Genomic DNA, 20330 nt, shown 5'->3' with positions numbered 1-20330 from the left:
GAAAATATGAATAAATGTATCCATTTAAGCACAATACAAAATAAGCATTATTATTTGGTTCACTGACCTGAGTCAATTTCTTCAAAAAAATATAATGTTTGTCATCTAGAGGTTTTGCAGAAGCACCACCAGCACTTTGAAACATACACTGAATAGCATCTGCACTAAATAATATCAGGATTGGTCTGCGTTCATCAACCTTACCTTTTCGAGAAACTATCTGAAAATTTAAAAAGATTTTAAATATGTTACAACATATCAGCATACAAAAAATTTAACCTACATAGATATATATGTACACATGCAGACGCACAGTTTATTTAGCAAGCAAGTGTACACGCACAGACACACACGCACAGACACACACACACACACACACACACACACATATATATATATATATATATATATACATAAATAAATATATATCTTGATCCATCAAGTACAGAATAAAATTAAATTAGGTAGGATGACACTTACCTTATATCATTATATATACACAAGAGTACTTTCACAATTTTCTCGCATCTTCAGTTGATCCAAACTTTTAATTGTACATGTAAAATTACACATTATAAATACACAACATTAATAAAATTTGTTAAAACTTTGGACATAAACTTTAAAATCAATTCAAATCGAAATGGAATTAAAATTAAACGTTTTTTCCCCTTTAAATTTAAGATTTAAAATCAAAATTAAAAGTTAAAATTGAAGTTAAAAATTCCATATATAAAAATATGTCGTCAAATAATAAAAATATTAATTAAAAGTTAAAATGAGAAATATTTAAAAAATGAATGAGTGTGTGTGTGTGTGTGTGTGTGTGTGTGCCAATATATATTACTGAGTAATATAATATTGGCTTTGGCTAGCCAATACACACATATTCATTCATTTTTAACCTATTTATCATTTTATCTTTTAATTAATATTTTTATTATTTGACGACATATTTTTATAAATGAAATTTTTAACTTTCAACTTTAACTTTGATTTTAAATCTTAATTTTAAAGGGAAAAATTTTTAATTTTTAATTCCATTTCGATTTGAATTGATTTTAAAGTTTATATCCAAAGTTAACAAATTTTGTTTTATTTTATTTATAAAGATATTATTCTTGTTAATGTTGTGTATTTATAATGTATAATTTTACATGAACAATTAAAAGTTTGGATTAACTGAAGATGCAAGAAAATCGTGAACGTACTCTTGTGTATATATAATGATGTAAGGTAAGTGTCATCATCCTACCTAATTTAATTTTATTCTGTACTTGGTGGATCAAGTTATTTATTTATATTTGTATAAATAATACAGAGGAAATATCAGTCTAAAAATTGGCTTAAAATATATATATATATATATATATATACACACACAATATAAATTCTATTAAATAAACTACCTAGTACAGAATATTGAGATAAGACATATCACCTTAATTACGTACTTTCACAGGATCTCGCATCCTCAAAATATTACACAGTTTTATAAATTTTAAAATTTATAAAACTGTAATATTTTCAACAAATTCAAGGTTCACAAATTATAAAAACAATTTATTTTACTGTAACTGCAGAATTAAATACAAACTGAATTAAAAAATTTGCTCTGCAATCATGCAAAATCAATTCTTAGAATTAATTTGGCAAGTTTAATTACCGATTTACTGTGTTTTGATGGTTTAAATTTCATTCAATGTTAAATTTTATTAGCACAGTGGTCAATAAGTTAATGAATTATTTGAATTTCCAAAAAAAAATTATATATATATATACACACACAAAATATAAATGTAAAATGTCAGTTACTGACTTTGCATAGCCTCTATAATAGGCCACTGATCACATTTTACAAAGTAATTCCCACAGTACTCACTTTCTACTGAATACAAACTTTTGATACTACCAACCATTCAGAAGATAGAATAGCTACATTAAGCAAGGTGCCTCACTTAGAACAGGAAACTATGATTATAAATATGTTTCACTTATGATACAGTCAACTTTAAATAATACAAAAACTTCAAAAACAATTCAGTAAAAGTTTTTGCAAATTTTAAAATTCCATTAGTATTACTCAATACTAAGGGCATTTTATGAATTCCATTAGTATAAACAGTGAACATCATTATAATAAAGATCTGTATCCAAACAACAGAAAGAAATACACAATCTTATAATTGTAATCACTTCTCAATAAATGTTTAATTTCACTTAAAAATCATGTCTTTAGTGGTAGCCTCACTCACAATAGATGATTTTTTTAAAATTCTTTAAAACCACCTACAGTTTTACATTTTAGATATTTCCCACTAATCACCTGAAGAATATATATATTCTCAGCATGATGAAACACCAACCCATTTTTAAGGTCATGTTAATAATCATTCATAAAACTTCTCCTGACTGATGGATTACTGTACCTAATCCAACAATCGGAGAAGTTAACTAAAAGCATTGTCAGTCAGCCCATTTGATTTTTTGGGGAATGTATGAAAATGTTAGTATTTTCCAAAAATTTACTTTAACAAAGAAATTATATTTGCTGCACAAGAAATTAAAAATATGAGGGTGGTTCAGAAAGTAGCTTACATTTCACTGTTATTCAGGGTAGCTGCCGCTGTAGAGGTGGTTGTTGCTAGCCTGAATTCAGTATTATCTAGCTACACTTTGTGAATGACTGTGATGCATCTTGTTGGTTTTTTTTTTTTACAAGAATTTAATATGTGTGCTGTTATAGTAAATCCCTCAGTTGTTAAATTTTTTTTGACAAAAAACTACAAATCCACTGATAATTAATGGGAACTATGTGATGTTTAAGAGAATGTGTAATGAGTGAAGGTGCAGCGTGGCAGTGGTTTATCATGTTCAAAAATGGCCGCTCAAATATTCACAATGAAAAACAGTGTGGCTAGCATAGCATTCTGTCTGACTACTAAATTCAATGTAATGACCTTAACAATCACCTAAATATTACATTATCCAATCCATTAATCGACCCCCATTCAACCAAAGTTTTAATAGTAGTAATCTATAAACTGTTTCATCAAAACTGAGCATGTCCTTCAAACCTATATACTTCAACCAGTGACAATATTTTGATATTCACTTTATTACTATCATTGTCAACATCACTGTCTTTACTGTAAATCTCATAATATATAATCTGTATGCTTTTTACTTTCTTGTACAAAGAAAGTACTGTGATCATAAAAAATTTCTATTTCCAGATTTCAACGGAAATATCTATTTTGAACATCCCTGACTCCATTTTGACTAGTTTCGGCATGACATCTGTACATATGTATGTATGTATGTACTTATGTATCTCGCATAACTCAAAAACGATTAGCTGTAGGATGTTGAAATTTTGGATTTAGGACTGTTGTAATATCTAGTTGTGCACCTCCCCTTTTGATTGCAATTAACTGAACCAAGTGTCCAAAAAAGCACAAAATCCAAATTTTTTGGATTTTGGACTTTTTCTTAACTGCAGTAATCAGCCCCCATTGAGAGCTTTTCAGCAATATATCAAGTGGTACTTATTTTCATTGGTTCCAGAGTTACAGCCAAATAAAAGTTTAATTAATGAAATATTTGGATCTTAGGGGAAGGGACATTGGTTTGAATCAGACTTCATCTAAAAATATATATATATATATATTTTTTTAACTTTTTTTAATTTAAGTATATTGATTAATTAATAAAAAAAATATTAACCTCTCACTGTAAAAAAAATTTATGATGAATAATAATTCAATAACAAAAAAAAAAATATAAAGATATATTTAAGTTTTTAATGAAATAAAATGTTAGGTACTTTTCATTTTAATTCAAAAAATGTTACAATATGAAGTTAATAATTATTAAATCAAATATATTTAAATTAAAAAACAAAAAAGTTAAAAAAATATATATGTATATGAAGTCTAATTCAAACCGATGTGTGCATGGTTACAGATCTAGACGTGTTCTCACATGTCACTCTACTAGAGTGATATGAAACAAAATTAATATATAAACTAATATAAAAAGGTAAGGAAATTTTTAGGGCCATTTTTCTGAATATAATTGAATATTGCGTTTTTAATGAAATAAAATGTTAGGTACTTTTCATTTTAATTCAAAAAATGTTACAATATGAAGTTAATAATTATTAAATCAAATATATTTAAATTAAAAAACAAAAAAGTTAAAAAAATATATATGTATATGAAGTCTAATTCAAACCGATGTGTGCATGGTTACAGATCTAGACGTGTTCTCACATGTCACTCTACTAGAGTGATATGAAACAAAATTAATATATAAACTAATATAAAAAGGTAAGGAAATTTTTAGGGCCATTTTTCTGAATATAATTGAATATTGCGTGTTAGTATTTTGTGATGACACAGTGTACTATTCACACACACAATATGGTTCAAATTGGTGTCCCAAAGCCTGTGCCTTCCCCTTGTTAGCCACAGTAATGTGGATCCACATTACTGATTTAACTTATCCAAGTTACAGATTTAACTTTTTATAGAAAAAGGTCACTATAATTATTTTCTTTCTGAATTAGAAATAATTTGCTTATGAAAAAGAATTTTTTTTTAAAACATTAAGCATGATATTAGGATATTAGAATAATTTTATTTCTAAAGCCTATCTTGTTTTTATCTTTTACACATTCTCAAAAACAATTAGTTGTAGAATATTGAAATGTTGTATTTATGACTGTTGTAACATCTAGTTGTGCACCTCCCTTTTTGATTCCAATCAACTGGGCAATTGAATTCTATGTTGGCAATAACCATGTATAATACATCTGATTATTTATTATTAATTGAAAATTATAATTTAAAATCATATTATTTTTGGATTTTCTTAGCAAAATCTAAAAATCGTAGTTATTTTTGAAAAAATAATTTAATTTAATTATTTGACAGAACAATAAAATACAATGTTATGTTGGTACTAACTGTATATTTTTTAATTGTATTCAATTTTAAGTGATTGTTGAAAATTATTTTACTTAATTAACATTGACATTTGAATTCAAATTTTTTCTTTTAAATTTGTATTTACTAGAAAAATTATTTTCATTTATAAGAATGATTTGTAAATTATAAATTTTTATAATAAATACTGTATCCTTCAAATTTATATTTTTATTTAATGAAAATTTAACTATCTTTCAAATGACATCTTTTTCTTCTTGTTATGGGGAAGTGATTCTGGTTGTAGAAAAAGTATAGTACATAACTAGACTTGTAACACATGTTACACACTCATGAAGATATGTAACTTTTTTCAGTTGTGCGTAATATGCTTCTTACAAGTCTTGCTATGTAATATACTATTCTAGATCAGTATTATTCGTATCTTCATGCGTTGCTGATTAACAAAAGTTTCAGATTTCTGGTGTGTCATATAAATAAAAGTTAATGATAAACTATTCCATTTAGTGAACTCGCTGTATACTGGTTAAACAAAAGTTAACCAGTATAAGTTTAAATGTCGTGCAGCAAAAATGTGTACATGTAATTTAATGGGTGTACAAGGACGTTATGTTGTGTTTACATCATATTTTTTTACTAAATTATAAGTCTACATCTAAAGTAATATTTTAAAACTAAATATGTAATAATAAGTTAATTATTTATTATACTTTGCTTAACTTAATGGTTTATATTTAATTATTACAAGGATTTTATGGAAAAAGATAAACCAAAATAATAAATAAAATTTAATTTGAAAATATTATTTAAAATAAATATTAATTTAAACTTTTTACGTTTAGTTATTAAAATGTTCAATTAACTTCAATGAATCACAAGAAATAAAAAAAATTAAATACATAATAAAGTTATACTTGCGGACAAAACTTCTGAGCTTGTCCTTGAACAGCTCATGCTGACTGATACCAGAAGTATAATAATATATTAATGTTTATAATCATTTCACTCAAGATCCTGAGATTTAAGTATCAGTCCTATTAACTCATGCAACATAGCATTAAACAGTAGAACAAAGGACTGTGATTCACAAGACAAATATACAAGAAAAACAATACTTTAACATATCAGTTACAATACAACTTACAAGGGGTGTTTCATGTTTTCATCACCTTTTTTCAGTACAAATCCCAGTTACAGATTAAAAGCCAAAGTATCCTATATTATATTAATACAGCCAACTCCAGATTACCCACAATAAAACCAGAAGAGGACTGCGGATGATCCAAAAATAATATTTAATAAAGTAATATGTGTTAAATGACCTAATACTATACTGCAGTAAAGTTACATGCATTATATTATTACAGTATGGTATAAAAAACAGTAAATAATAGAATAAAATACAGTTCACTACACTATTAGATATCTGGTAAAACATCCAGAATAATAAAAGTTAATTAGGAATTCATAAATATACCATAAACCATAAACTAATGTAGTACATACATGTCCTACATGTAATGTTAATGTATTAATAAACACTTATTAAAACTTCAGTACCTAATGAGAAAAAGAAATGCATACATTAAAAAAAATAAAAAATTGAGCAGTTTACTCTTTTGACATTTTTTTTAAAAAATAAGACATGATTGATTGTTGTATTAGTGACATTTTCTTTTAATTGAAATTCACAGTCTGCATAGCATAATGCAGTAAAACAGAACCTCCAAAAAATGGAAACTTCCTCAAAACATACGGTTTCCCAAATCCCGATATATTTTTATAGAAATTAATGTTTTCATGACAGAAAGCTCCACAATACGGAAACGGAAAGGAAACACAGATTTTACTTTCAATTTTAAACATTAATCTTGTCCCATAAGACAAAAACGAAATTAAAAAAAAAAAAAAGAGGATGGTTAAAAAATTTCATGTGAGGCATTCTGTTTCTTACAATCAAATTTCAGGTGAGGCTAAAGATGTAGATAAAGAAATAATTATCAACCGTTAAAATAAAATTAATGAAATAACTGCAGGTTACAAACCAAAAAATATGGTTTTGGATAGAACATTACTTAAACCATTGGTAATAGGTAAATTTTGGAAGCCTCTCTGTTTCAAAGATGTCGTTCAGTTACCACAAGAATGGTACACAAAATGTCTTGGACGACGTCTAACATAATGGAAAAATGGCTATATAATTAAAATAAAAAGTTGGTTAGTGTAAATAGAAATATTCTAATGTTTTTAAACAGTGCGTTGTATTCACCCTCATGGGAATTAGTCTAACATAAAACTTAACCGATGGATCAGAGGGTTATTAAAATCATAAAAATTCATTATTGAAAATACATTCTGCATTCACTAGTTGCCAATATAGATGCATGTTCATGTGTTCAAGAACTGACGCATAAAATTACTGTTCTGGACGCACTAAGGTGGCTCTCTTTGTCGAACAAACAAATTACAAATAGCTGTGTTAAAATTGTGTTTAAAGAAGCTGGTTTGTGTACAGAAACTGATAATTATTATGTTCCTGATACAAGTACATTGCGCAATACAATAAAATTGCGTCAAGTTGAATTTTTGTTGGAAGAAAGTGGTCAAGCATCGGTCCATGCTGAAGACTATGTGGGTATTGATAGTGATTTGGTAAACGAAGAAGGATTTCAGACTGTAGATGAAATTATTTTGTCTGAAGCTAGCAAAATTAACCGAAGTTCAAAAGAAGAAGGATAAGAAGAGGATACAGAAATTAAATTAAATTAACAGTTTCAGAGAAGTACTGAGTATGGTTGCACAGCTGGAAGAATTTGCAATTTGCATAAACAGCAATGAATCGCAACAGAATATGTTTACTGCTAGAAATATTATTGAAAAAAAAATTATTAAAAAAGAGTATTATTTAAACAGAAAACTGTTAGCGTTAGATCATGTTGTTTTAGGCTAAGTGAATTTTTTTTATTACTTGTATTACTGAAGTGTATACTTTAGGTGAAGTGTATAATTATTGAAAACGAAAGTTCCAAAGTTAAGTTATTGAAACAAAACTTTACTTTATTTTAGAAAATGATTTTATTTTAGAATTAGTGTTAGATAATGTTGGGTTTTAAGCTGAGTATATTTCTTCTAATTAAAAGTAACTTTTAAATGAAAAATTGCTACTTTCAAAAATAAAAAACCCCTTCTTTTAGTGTAATTGACCAAATTTTTGAAAATTAGTGGTTAATGTTCTCTATATGCAGTATAATTTCTGCATTATTCTAAACTTTTATCCTTGTCTAACTTCATTTTACATTTGTATAATTCATACCACAGGACCTCACGATAAATTAGCTCGATTTTTAAAAACTCTGCAGATGGAAAACTCTTCAAAACCGAATTCTTACTTGGTCCTGTCAGATTTCGTTTTGGGGAGGTTTTAATGTATCACAAAATAAACTTTCATCCTAATATATCCACAATGAACTATAGTTATCATTATCATATTAAAAATACGCACACATTCAAGTAGCAAATGAATGAAGGAGTAAACCTATCATATAACGATGAAAAAACTTAAGATGAAATAACGATAAAAACTTATTTTTAGCTTCTTTATAAGTGTTTAAAACTTTTCTTCTGAGAGGCGTTACAGTTATGTCACAACGTGATTGAACTACTCGCGGATAATTACAGTTGACTGTAGTTATACAAAAGTTTAATAGTCCTATTTATAGCTATTGTGGTTAATTTTTAAATCTTGTTCCAAAGCTGGTTCCATCAAAATGGCAATTCCTTCCACAATGCCGATGAAATAAGATTCATGTTCCAAAAAAATAAAAAATTAAGTTTCCATATTCTTTGGACTTTATATCTCTGGATTTTGTCTACTTGAATAGTTCTGAAGACAAGGGTATAAAAAAAAATATCATGTCAACATAGTAGATAAATATTATTACACAATTTTGAACAGCAGCCTCAGCATCATAGAAAAATTTTATATGTGCTACACATTAGTGAAGGAATAACATTTTCTGTTTGATTTACAACATCAAAAAAAATCTTTAGTCTTATAATTACCCACCTTAAATATATTAAAATAAAATTCTATAATGGCTGATAGGTCATCCAGAAAATTTACATAATAAATTACTTAAAATCAATAAATAACCTAAATAATAAACAAACATCCATCAAAACGTTACCATAAAATAAAAATGATGAGATAATCAAACAAATCAATATTTCCATTTATTTACTACTAACCCTACCTGTAAAAGAACTTCAGCAGCTTGTGATTGAAATGGTTCATTATTTAATAATAAACAAAGAATTTGCAACAGCCGACCATCATCTGCCATAATATGATTCATTGAAACCCATTCCACAAACCCGCTTAAAGTCAGAAGAACAACCTGTAAACATAAATAGAAATTCACTAATAAATTTTTTTTAACTTTCAGAAGTCAGCAAATTTTACAGAGAAAATAAGATCAAAATTTTCTTTCTGAAAAAGTAGCCACATACTGTCATGTAGAACTGCTAATAATAATAGTAGAATAAAACAGAGAAACAAACAGCTTACTTTCATTACTACTATGTAACTTACTTGCTCATTAACAGCAAATTTATACAACAAATTAATTATAAATAAAATTGACTACTTGTTGAGATAAACTGAAAACAAGAAAAACTCTCAAAAAATATTCAAAACATGTTTGTCAATGCTCAAACAAGCATTTTTTCATCTTGCATTAGTTTTATAAAATTATTGACAGTTTTTTGAACATTTTCTTGTCTTTAAAAGTGTACAATAACAAAGTGAAGAATGGTCTTAAAAAATTGACTAATGATAATAAATCGCTTATTTTTGTCTTCAGTCATTTGACTGGTTTGATGCAGCTCTCCAAGATTCCCTATCTAGTGCTAGTCGTTTCATTTCAGTATACCCTCTACATCCTACATCCCTAACAATTTGTTTTACATATTCCAAACGTGGCCTGCCTACACAAGTTTTTTCTTCTACCTGTCCTTCCAATATTAAAGCGACTATTCCAGGATGCTTAGTATGTGGCCTATAAGTCTGTCTCTTCTTTTAACTATATTTTTCCAAATGCTTCTTTCTTCATCTATTTGCCGCAATACCTCTTCATTTGTCACTTTATCCACCCATCTGATTTTTAAAATTCTCCTATAGCACCAGATTTCAAAAGCTTCTAATCTTTTCTTCTCAAACAAATAAGCAAATTATATTTCTTACTGAAGGCTCGTTTCGCTTGTGCTATTCGGCATTTTATATCGCTCCTGCTTCGTCCATCTTTAGTAATTCTACTTCCCAAATAACAAAATTCTTCTACCTCCATAATCTTTTCTCCTCCTATTTTCACATTCACTGGTCCATCTTTTGTTATTTCTACTACATCTCATTACTTTTGTTTTGTTCTTGTTTATTTTCATGCGATAGTTCTTGCGTAGGACTTCATCTATGCCGTTCATTGTTTCTTCTAAATCCTTTTTATTCTCGGCTAGAATTACTATATCATCAGCAAATCGTAGCATCTTAATCTTTTCACCTTGTACTGTAACTCCAAATCTAAATTGTTCTTTAACATCATTAACTGCTAGTTCCATGTAAAGATTAAAAAGTAACAGAGATAGGAAACATCCTTGTCGGACTCCCTTTCTTATTACGGCTTCTTTCTTATGTTCTTCAATTGTTACTGTTGCAGTTTGGTTCCTGTACATGTTAGCAATTGTTCTATCTCTGTATTTGAACCCTAATTTTTTTTAAAATGCTGAACATTTTATTCCAGTCTACGTTATCGAATGCCTTTTCTAGGTCTATAAACGCCAAGTATGTTGGTTTGTTTTTCTTTAGTCTTCCTTCTACTATTAATCTGAGGCCTAAAATTGCTTCCCTTGTCCCTATACTTTTTCTGAAACCAAATTGGTCTTCTCCTAATACTTCTTCCACTCTCCTCTCAATTCTTCTGTATAAAATTCTAGTTAAGATTTTTGATGCATGACTAGTTAAGCTAATTGTTCTGTATTCTTCACATTTATCTGCCCCTGCTTTCTTTGGTATCATGACTAACACTTTTTTTGAAGTCTGACGGAAATTCCCCTTTTTCATAAATATTACATACCAGTTTGTATAATCTATCAATCGTTTCCTCACCTACACTGCGCAGTAATTCTACAGGTATTCCGTCTATTCCAGGAGCCTTTCTGCCATATAAATCGTTTAATGCTCTCTTAAATTCAGATCTCAGTATTGTTTCTCCTATTTCATCCTCCTCAACTTCCTCTTCTTCCTCTATAACACCATTTTCTAATTCAATTCCCCCGTATAACTCTTCAATATATTCTACCCATCTATCGAATTTGCCTTTCGTATTATAAATCTGTGTACCATCCTTGTTTAACACATTCGATTTTAATTTAAGTACCCCAAAATTTTTACGTCTTTTTACCAATGTTCATTTCTCTTTCCACTTCTGAACGCTTTTCTTTAATCCACTCTTCTTTCGCCAGTTTGCACTTCCTGTTTATAGTATTTCTTAATTGCCGATAGTTCCTTTTACTTTCTTCATCACTAACATTCTTATATTTTCGACGTTCATTAATCAGCTGCAATATATCGTCTGAAACCCCAGGTTTTCTACCAGTTCTCTTTATTCCGCCTAAGTTCGCTTCTGCTGATTTAAGAATTTCCTTTTTAACATTCTCCCATTCTTCTTCTATATTTTCTACCTTATTTTTTTACTCAGACCTCTTGCGACGTCCTCCTCAAAAATCTTCTTTACCCCCTCTTCCTCAAGCTTCTCTAAATTCCACCGATTCATCTGACACCTTTTCTTCAGGTTTTTAAACCCCAATCTACATTTCATTATCACCAAATTATGGTCGCTATCAATGTCTGCTCCAGGGTAAGTTTTGCAGTCAACGAGTTGATTTCTAAATCTTTGCTTAACCATAATATAATCTATCTGATACCTTGCAGTATCGCCTGGCTTTTTCCAAGTGTATAATCTTCTATTATGATTTTTAAATTGGATGTTGGCAATTACTAAATTATACTTCGTGCAAAACTCTATAAGTCGGTCCCCTTTTTCATTCCTTTTGCCCAGCCCGTTATTCACCAACTATATTTCCTTCCTTGCCTTTTCCAATGCTTGCATTCCAATTTCCAACTATTATTAAATTTTCATCTCCTGTTACGTGTTTAATTGCTTCATCAATCTCTTCATATACACACTCTACCTCATCATCATTATGGGCGCTTGTAGGCATATAGACGTTAACAATCGTTGTAGGTTTAGGTTTTGATTTTATCCTTATTACAATTATTCTAGCGCTATGCGTTTTGAAATATTCTACTCCCTTCACTATCTTCTTGTTCATTATGAAACCTACTCCTGCCTGCCCATTATTTGAAGCTGAGTTAATTATTCTAAAATCACCTGACCAAAAGTCGCCTTCCTCTTCCCACCGAACCTCACTAATTCCTACTACATCCACATTTATCCTATCCATTTCCCTTTTTAAATTTTCTAGCCTACCAACCTTTTTTAAACTTCTAACATTCCACGCTCCAACTCGTAGAATGTTATTTTTTAATTTTCTGGTGACCCCTTCCTTAGTAGTCCCCAACCAGAGATCCGAACGGGGGACTAGTTTACCTCCGGAATATTTTACCAAGGAAGGCGTCTCCATCATTGCTATATGAAAATGCAGAGAGCCACATTTTCTTGGAAAAAAAGCAGCTGTAGTTTTCCATTGCTTTCAGCTGCGCAGTACTCAGAGGACTGAGTGATGTTGATATGGCCGTTTAAGTCATTCTGGCTCACGCCCCTAACAACTACTGAAAGAGCTGCTGCCCTCTTTCAGGAATCATTCCTTAGTCTGGCTCTCAACAGATACCTCTCCGATATGGTTGCACCTTCGGTTCAGCTACTCTGTATCCCTGAGCACTCAAGCCCCCTCACCGACGGCAAGGTCTCATGATTCATAGAGGAGGAATATAAAATAAATCGCATAAATCAAGAAAATTTAAATTTATGAAAAACCAGTCAAATTCATAAAAAAAAAATCTTGGCAGAACTATGCAAGAAGACAGACTTATTATTTCATTCTGTTTCCTTTAACCTCATTCAAGCACATGCCCAGCCATCATGACCCTTAAAGTAGGTAATGCTACCTGAATACGCCAAACATTATTGCTAACAATAAATAATGTAGACAAAGAAACATCAACTTTCCAGCTTGCCACATCATAACTAACTATATAACTTGCTTACTCAAATTTTTTCACTAAAATGAGCATAACTCAATCAAGAACAACATGCACAATTTCATATACACTACTATACACAGCATAACTTCTACAGTATATCTAAATTTCAATGAAATTGATTTTAGTAGTTTGTAGATTTTTGAGCCACAATTTTACACATACGCCTACAAATAAATGTATGAGGAAACCAAAAGTTAAGGGAATGGTATTTTCATATGCTCCTCATACCTTCAAAAACAGAAAATTCATTTTCACCCCCCCCCATCATGTGACCAAAAGTATTACTTTTCTTTGAAAAGTCTGACAAAAAAATGACAGCTGATAAAAAACCAGTTTATTGGGTTCTTTAAAAAGCCTTTAAAGAGCCTATACATAAAGCTTCAAGTACTTGCAAGAGACATGTACACCAATAAACTGGTAATAGCTGTGCTGCTAGACTGGGTAAATTGCTAAACAGGACTATATAATTGACATCACGAACAAGAACCTAATCTTCAACTTTTGCCCCACCTTTTATTAAGCAAATGACTTTTTATGTCTTGGAAGTTTTACCTTACAAAGAAAATTTTATCTCCGACGAAAATTAACAAACCTAGAACCATTTAAATTTAGTCTAGTCTATTTGAACTTTTTCAAGATAAAAAAAAAAAAAAAGTTTGTTAATTATGAAATAGTAAAGGAAAGTGTTACTAAAATCTGACAGTTCAACTGTTCAGTCAATTTCATAATATGCTAGTGATGTGGTTATAGTTATCTACTGACCTCTTACTGATTCTTAGCATTAATTGCTTTGAACTTTATATGCAATTCCAGACATGATGTTAAACAGGACATCTAATGAAATGTTCATATAATCCTTTCCCTTAATCATTTCCAAAAATTCCTTGTATTAATAAAAATTACTAACCATTCTATGAATCAGAACCTGGATTCCAGTATAAAAATCCTAGAATATAACAATTAAATAAATGACTAATACAAATGATAAATTTCATTTTAAATTAAAAATATTAAAAAAAAGTAGTACTTATTAATGGAGAAAATCTTTATTAACTATTCAAAATCTGACCTGTACAACTCTGCCGTGTGGGATGGCCTCAGTTGCGGCACCACGCTCACTGAGATTACGTAACTTTTCACAATGTTCTTCAATTAATGAAAGAAAAAATGGAAAAATTTCTCCCATTTTAGTTGTCAATGCCTGATATAGATCTTTACGCCGTGTATTTGATTCCAATGTCTGAAAGAAAAATTGAAAATAATTAAATATTAATGATAATATAATTATACATGAGCATAAAAAATATGGATTATAATAAATAAAACATGATTAATTAAGAAGAGAATTAAGTAAGTTAATTTTTGAAGCAAGAACTACTAATTGGGAAGAGAAAGATCAAGCTTAATCTATAGTTAAGGAATATTTAACATGAGGTAACAAAGAGGTAACAGCAAGAATAACAATGAGTATGGAGGAGGATGGATAGTGGAAATGTTATTACAAACATCATAACAGAAAAATTACTTTCATAATTTAAAAAATAAACCAACAAGAGCCCATACTTCACTATTAATTTGTGATTTAGTCAAAAATAGTACCATACGATGCTGCAACCTCTCTAATAATAAATAAACCTCTTTCTAGCAGAAGTTACCTTCTTGTCAGTACTCATTACTACAATAGAAGATGTAAGGGATTTGTTTTGACTAAGCTTCTACCAATTTGGTCAGTTTTTTACATGATGCACATTCTTATCTTTTTACGTCATCTGAAGAGCCTATACAAACCTGTACCAGGCTGTACAGGATTCCTCATGCAGGGGATTTTCTGTATTCCCAACATACCACTGGAAAGGACACTATCCGCTCAGTAAAGATTTTCAAAATGGCATTTTCTTCTTTATAAATGGTGCATTCTCGAGACCTTGCACAGTGAGGACCTTTACAATTTATACATTTATCTCCCTAAGCACATGTGACATCATGTTCCATACAGCCACAACATGCACAGTTCGTGAACATTGCATGAAGGAATAAGTTGTATTCCTTCATGCAAACATTTTTGATGTGACCAAAACTGACACTGAAAGCAGTGTCTAGGGTTTGATATATATGAACTGAATGGCAGCCAATTCTTATTGTTCAAGAACAACTCGAACAGAAAAAGTTAGAATGAGTAAACACATTGGCATATCAACACCATTTTCCTTCCTTATAATTTTCTACATAGAAGTGACTGCTTGTGGTGATAGCCCTTCTGGTATTTCCACTAATTCAGTACCAGCCAAGTCATGGCAAAAGATCACACTCCCTTGCTGAAATTTAGTGTATTGTGGGGTTCTATCAATCCGTAGAACAAAATACTGGTCTAGAAAAAATATATCTGAAGAAAGAAAATCCTCTAAAGAAGTTCTTGAATATAATCAAGCACCAACATAAGAAGAGTTTACTTTAAAAAACAAAGAAGAAACTAAAACAAACCACAATAATGTAAAACAGCTGATAAAACTTTTAAAGAGATATTTGCACACTAAAAGACAACTAACCTATTTTAAATAAAAGAAAAACCATGGGATGAGATGTGGAATGGTGACCCCATCCAGAAAGCTGTTTTACTTTCGGATATTATTTATTTTAAAATATGAAAATGTAAAGAAGTATTTGAGAGAAACATATATTTAATTATATATATAAAATGTTAATTAGTTATTAATAAAATTTTTAAGATTCAATTTTTTTTTAAATCATCATTTCTATTACATATTCCATAACTCAATAATTCAGAATTTGTCAGAAGGTTCATGAATTTTTACATATTAAAAAATAGCAGTAAAAAAAAAATACAAATCGTATTGTCCTTCTAATACTTATAATCTCAAGAGTAATCTAGTATATTTAAGTTTCACTTTCAACTTCATGCATGCGTGTGTGCGTGCACATATACTCACATATGCGCTCATGCTCATGCACACACAACACACACTTCCCACCCATCCACCACATCACATGTAAACAAAAGATGCCATGGATGAATTCAATATATTCAGGAAAATAATTATAGAAAATAATAATGAAAAAATATTGTATCTCCAGTAACAACAGGCCTACACACAATTACATTTACTCTGATTTCTTATCTGCCTAAATGTACTAAAGCCTACTAAATTCTAAGCCTAACTGGGTTTCAAACCCAAAATGTAAAAGTAAATTATTAAACATAAAACTGTTATTTGTTGAGTTAAAAGATAAACATTACAAATAAACAGGTTGAGGTAAATGTCAAAGTAGCCACATAAATTATAATTTACATTCATAGCGGTTTAATAACAATACATGAATTATATTTAAGAAACTTGATGGAGTTCTTTAATTTTCATTAATAACTAAATATATCCAAAATGAAAGATATATTTGAGATATATTAAATTTAATTTACATATAAAAGAAAAATGTAAAAAAAAAGTGGAACTATCAAAAAAATCTTTTCAAATTAGATGTAATACTTTTAATAGTGTATCTAACTTTGCTGCAAGTAACTCTACAGTAATATGTTAATTTTTGTTGTTATCTGTTCAGTCGTGTTCGACCCTCAGTGATTCTGTGGATAAGTTTTCTCCATTTGTTTCTGTCATTGACTGCTTCCTTCAGTTGTTTCATGACCATGCCTGTGTCAGTTTTGATGGTATCAAACCAATGGGTCCTTTGACGGCTCAGTCTCCTTTTGCCACTGACCGTACAAAGCATCATTGATTTTTCCAAAAAATTTGAACACATAATATGCCCAGTACTTTGCCTTCTTCTACTTTGCTTTGAAGTATATTTTGCCTTCAAGGGACATGGCTGGTTTGACCCGCCCTAAAATTGCTTTGTTGGTAATTTTCACTGTCCATGGTATTCGCAGCATTCTTCTCCAGCACCACAGTTCAAAAGTATCAATTCTTTTATCCTCTCTCTTCAGGATCCAACTTTCACATCCGCAGATTGTTAAGGGGAAGATGATGGCATAGACTAGTCGGCACTTAGTGCCAAGGCTAGTATTTTCATTTTTCCAGATTTGGTTCATGCTTAACAATGCCTTACAGCCCAATGTTAAGTAAAAACTAAAAACACACTAGAGGCGCAGATAAATCCTAATAACAATAGTAATAATAGTAGTAGTAGTAGTACCACATTATTACTGTTTTATGTAATTATATTACAGTTATTAAATCATTATATTCTAGTTATTTAATAACTTATACATATAAATAGATAAATAAAAATTTACTGATACTGGTATTAGTTTATGTTGCTTTTGATATTGTTTTTGCTTTTCATTATTTTTGTTATTTTAGAAACTTTTAATTATTATTATTTCATCAATATATAAAATTTTATAGATTGTATTTATTTTTTTCTCACTTAATATGCAGTTAATTTCTAAAATTTTATGACAATCAAGTTATAGCAATCTTTTTTTCAAAATTATCTCCCTCTCAAAACTTGGTCTTTTAGGAATACATTTTATATCTGTTTAAAATATTTAAAGCATTTATGCATCTTTGAATCATACCTGGAGAACAGCAACATCCTCAACGAGCCTTAAAAACACTAACAGAACTAATTCAGTTTGAACGCAGCCATTCTTTGCAGCCTAGAAAAGAATACAAAGAAGTCATAGATTAAAACAAAATGTAAAATTTTAACAAAGAAAAAAATTCTATCTTGAGGATTTAACTAAAATCAAAAACATTAATATTTGCAAATCTTAAGTAATTTACACCACCTCAAAATTACCTCATAAATTTTGAGTTATTACTCTACTGAAGCTATAAAAAGAAGTATCATCTCACCTGATTAAGTTCTGGCAATAATGTCGGCCAATTCTGAGGCCACTCCCGTTTAATCATTTCAACAACAACTCTGGATAATGCATCCTTCAAATGGGCAGAACCAATTGGGTTTGCATCAATAATACCTCCTTCCAGAAGTTTCATAGCATTGTCCTGCGTAAGATATATCAATTAATAAATCTTATATAAACACATTACAACTTAATACAAACAGAAAAAATAATGATACCTACTTTTATTTTTTTAGTAATCTTTTGCAAAGCACGTACGTGTAAGCATAAACATCTGTTAAAAATTTACTAAAACTATGAGGCATGTTTTAATGTAAGGAACATTTTGATATAAAAATTGAAATACGTGAAATTGGAAATCTTTTTATAACAAAATAAACTTAAATATACAGGGTGAGCAACATAAAACTGAACCCATAATGTAACCATTACAGAATCGGTAGGTTATGTCAGAATAAAATTTTATGAATGATACGGATAAATTAAATAAGAAAAGCATAAAACATAAATTAAATGTTGCATTTATTTACCTTATTGTTACAAAAGATGTTCAAAATGACCACCTTGGGCATCAATGCACTTTTGTTCTCAACTGATCATATTGAGTCATTTGATGCAAAGCGTTGTCAATTGTGTTGATTTCTCGTTTAATATTCACCTTCAGTACATTAATATTGTAGGGCTTAGATACATAAACTCTCTCCTTTAAGTAACTCCAAAGGAAAAACTCGAAAGTAAACAACTGTGGGGAACATGGAGGCCACGGACCTCTGCTGACAGCTCATGCATTTGTGAAAGCTGCATGAATGCAATTCAGTGAAACGTTTGATGTAACATGTTGCTGCGTCTTGTTGGAAGAAGCTGTATTCTTTTTTATTATCAGTTAGTTTATCATTATCAGTAAAAAATTGTGAGGTAAAATTTGTATATTGATAGTGGGGTCAAAAAATATTGGGTCCACTATACAATTACTGGAAACGGCAAACTTAACACCAAGTAGTTTCAGTTTGTTTGTCTCCTTCAGTTGTACAGTTGTAACACAGTATGGCTTAAATTTTAATCCATGAAGAATTTTATGACAAGATGTGTATTTAACCCAGATAGTGATTTTTTTTTTGGACTGGCAGTTATTCTCCTTTCAATATCAGCAATGGCCTGTGGAATCCTAATGGTAGATTGCCTATTTCATTTTGCATTTGAAACCGAACCTGTTGTATGCCATTTTTTAACTAAATCGTTCGTGTATGCTATTTCTTCACTGGGATACAGGCATTCGGAAATTTTTCTACGAATACTTGACATGATTCTTCAAAGAATCCAGAATGAATGTAGGCAACTATAGCTATCCTCTCTTGGATTGAAGATGGCATTTTACACCAACACAACTGCACTGCAACAAAACATATACTTTTTTTTTGGACACATAACCACCTGATAAACAGCAGCAACAATCAGTAATAAACAACAGCAACACATCTACTAGTTGCACTAGTTGTGTGAGTCTTTCATTAAGTGCTGGGTAGCGGTTTCAATATGGGTTTGGTTTTATGTTGCTCACCCTGTATACATGCACACACGCACCCCACCCACCTTTCTCGCTTAATGTTTTGGGCTTCATGGATGATGAATGCCGCCATTGTATTGATTGCTGCTTTGTCTAACAGCATATTCAAACATTTGAATATCCATGTTTCATCACTGGTCACAACATGTTTTCATACATCATCACCTTTATTTTCATAGCATCTCAAAGATGTTTGAGCTGTAGCAAGACGCTTTTCTTTGTGTGTTTCTGTCAACATTTTTGGTGCCCATCTGGAACATAACTTTCTTTTAACTTTCAACACTCAGTTTTTCAGTTAAAACGTCATAAATTACTGGTCATGAAACCCAAAGAAATTCAATCAATAATTGAGAAACAGTAAGTCTTCTGTTTTCACAGATTTTTGCATACACAATTTCAGTCAATTCATCTGTGATGTCAGTCAGGCGACCACTACATTTTTCGTCGTGAACATTTGCTCTTCTTCCACGAAACAAATGACACCACTGGTGAACTTCTTTGTATATAACACTGGGTCCGTAAACAAACAAACTACTTCTTTATGAATATCAAAAGCATTTTTTTTTTGCCAATAGGTACCAAATTACTTTTCACAACTAGCAGGATTATTTATTGTAGCACTCCATTTCACCCAAGCTATACATAGCAACTAACGCGAATAACATTAACCTATTGTTGGAAACAAATGATCGTTGA

The 20330-nt window shown here is 30.0% G+C and overlaps 1 protein-coding gene across 3 annotated transcripts in view; it reads right to left on the bottom strand.

Moving 5' to 3' along the window:
• Ranbp21 (exportin-5-like protein Ranbp21) overlaps positions 1-20330 on the bottom strand; it is a 116772-nt gene that overhangs the window by 82092 nt on the left and 14350 nt on the right. For all 3 annotated transcript variants that reach the window (XM_075358449.1, XM_075358447.1, XM_075358450.1), the window contains exons 3-7: positions 18060-18212; positions 17780-17860; positions 14297-14467; positions 9203-9346; positions 68-220 (exon numbers count right to left, since the gene is read on the bottom strand). In XM_075358449.1, the coding sequence (XP_075214564.1) occupies positions 68-220; positions 9203-9346; positions 14297-14467; positions 17780-17860; positions 18060-18212 (702 nt within the window). The remainder of the gene's footprint in view (positions 1-67; positions 221-9202; positions 9347-14296; positions 14468-17779; positions 17861-18059; positions 18213-20330) is intronic.

The sequence above is a fragment of the Lycorma delicatula genome, chromosome 2 (genome assembly GCF_047948215.1).
Source record: "Lycorma delicatula isolate Av1 chromosome 2, ASM4794821v1, whole genome shotgun sequence".
In the NCBI taxonomy this organism is placed as follows: Eukaryota; Metazoa; Arthropoda; class Insecta; order Hemiptera; family Fulgoridae; genus Lycorma; species Lycorma delicatula.
This window is presented reverse-complemented; position numbering and strand designations above follow the sequence as displayed.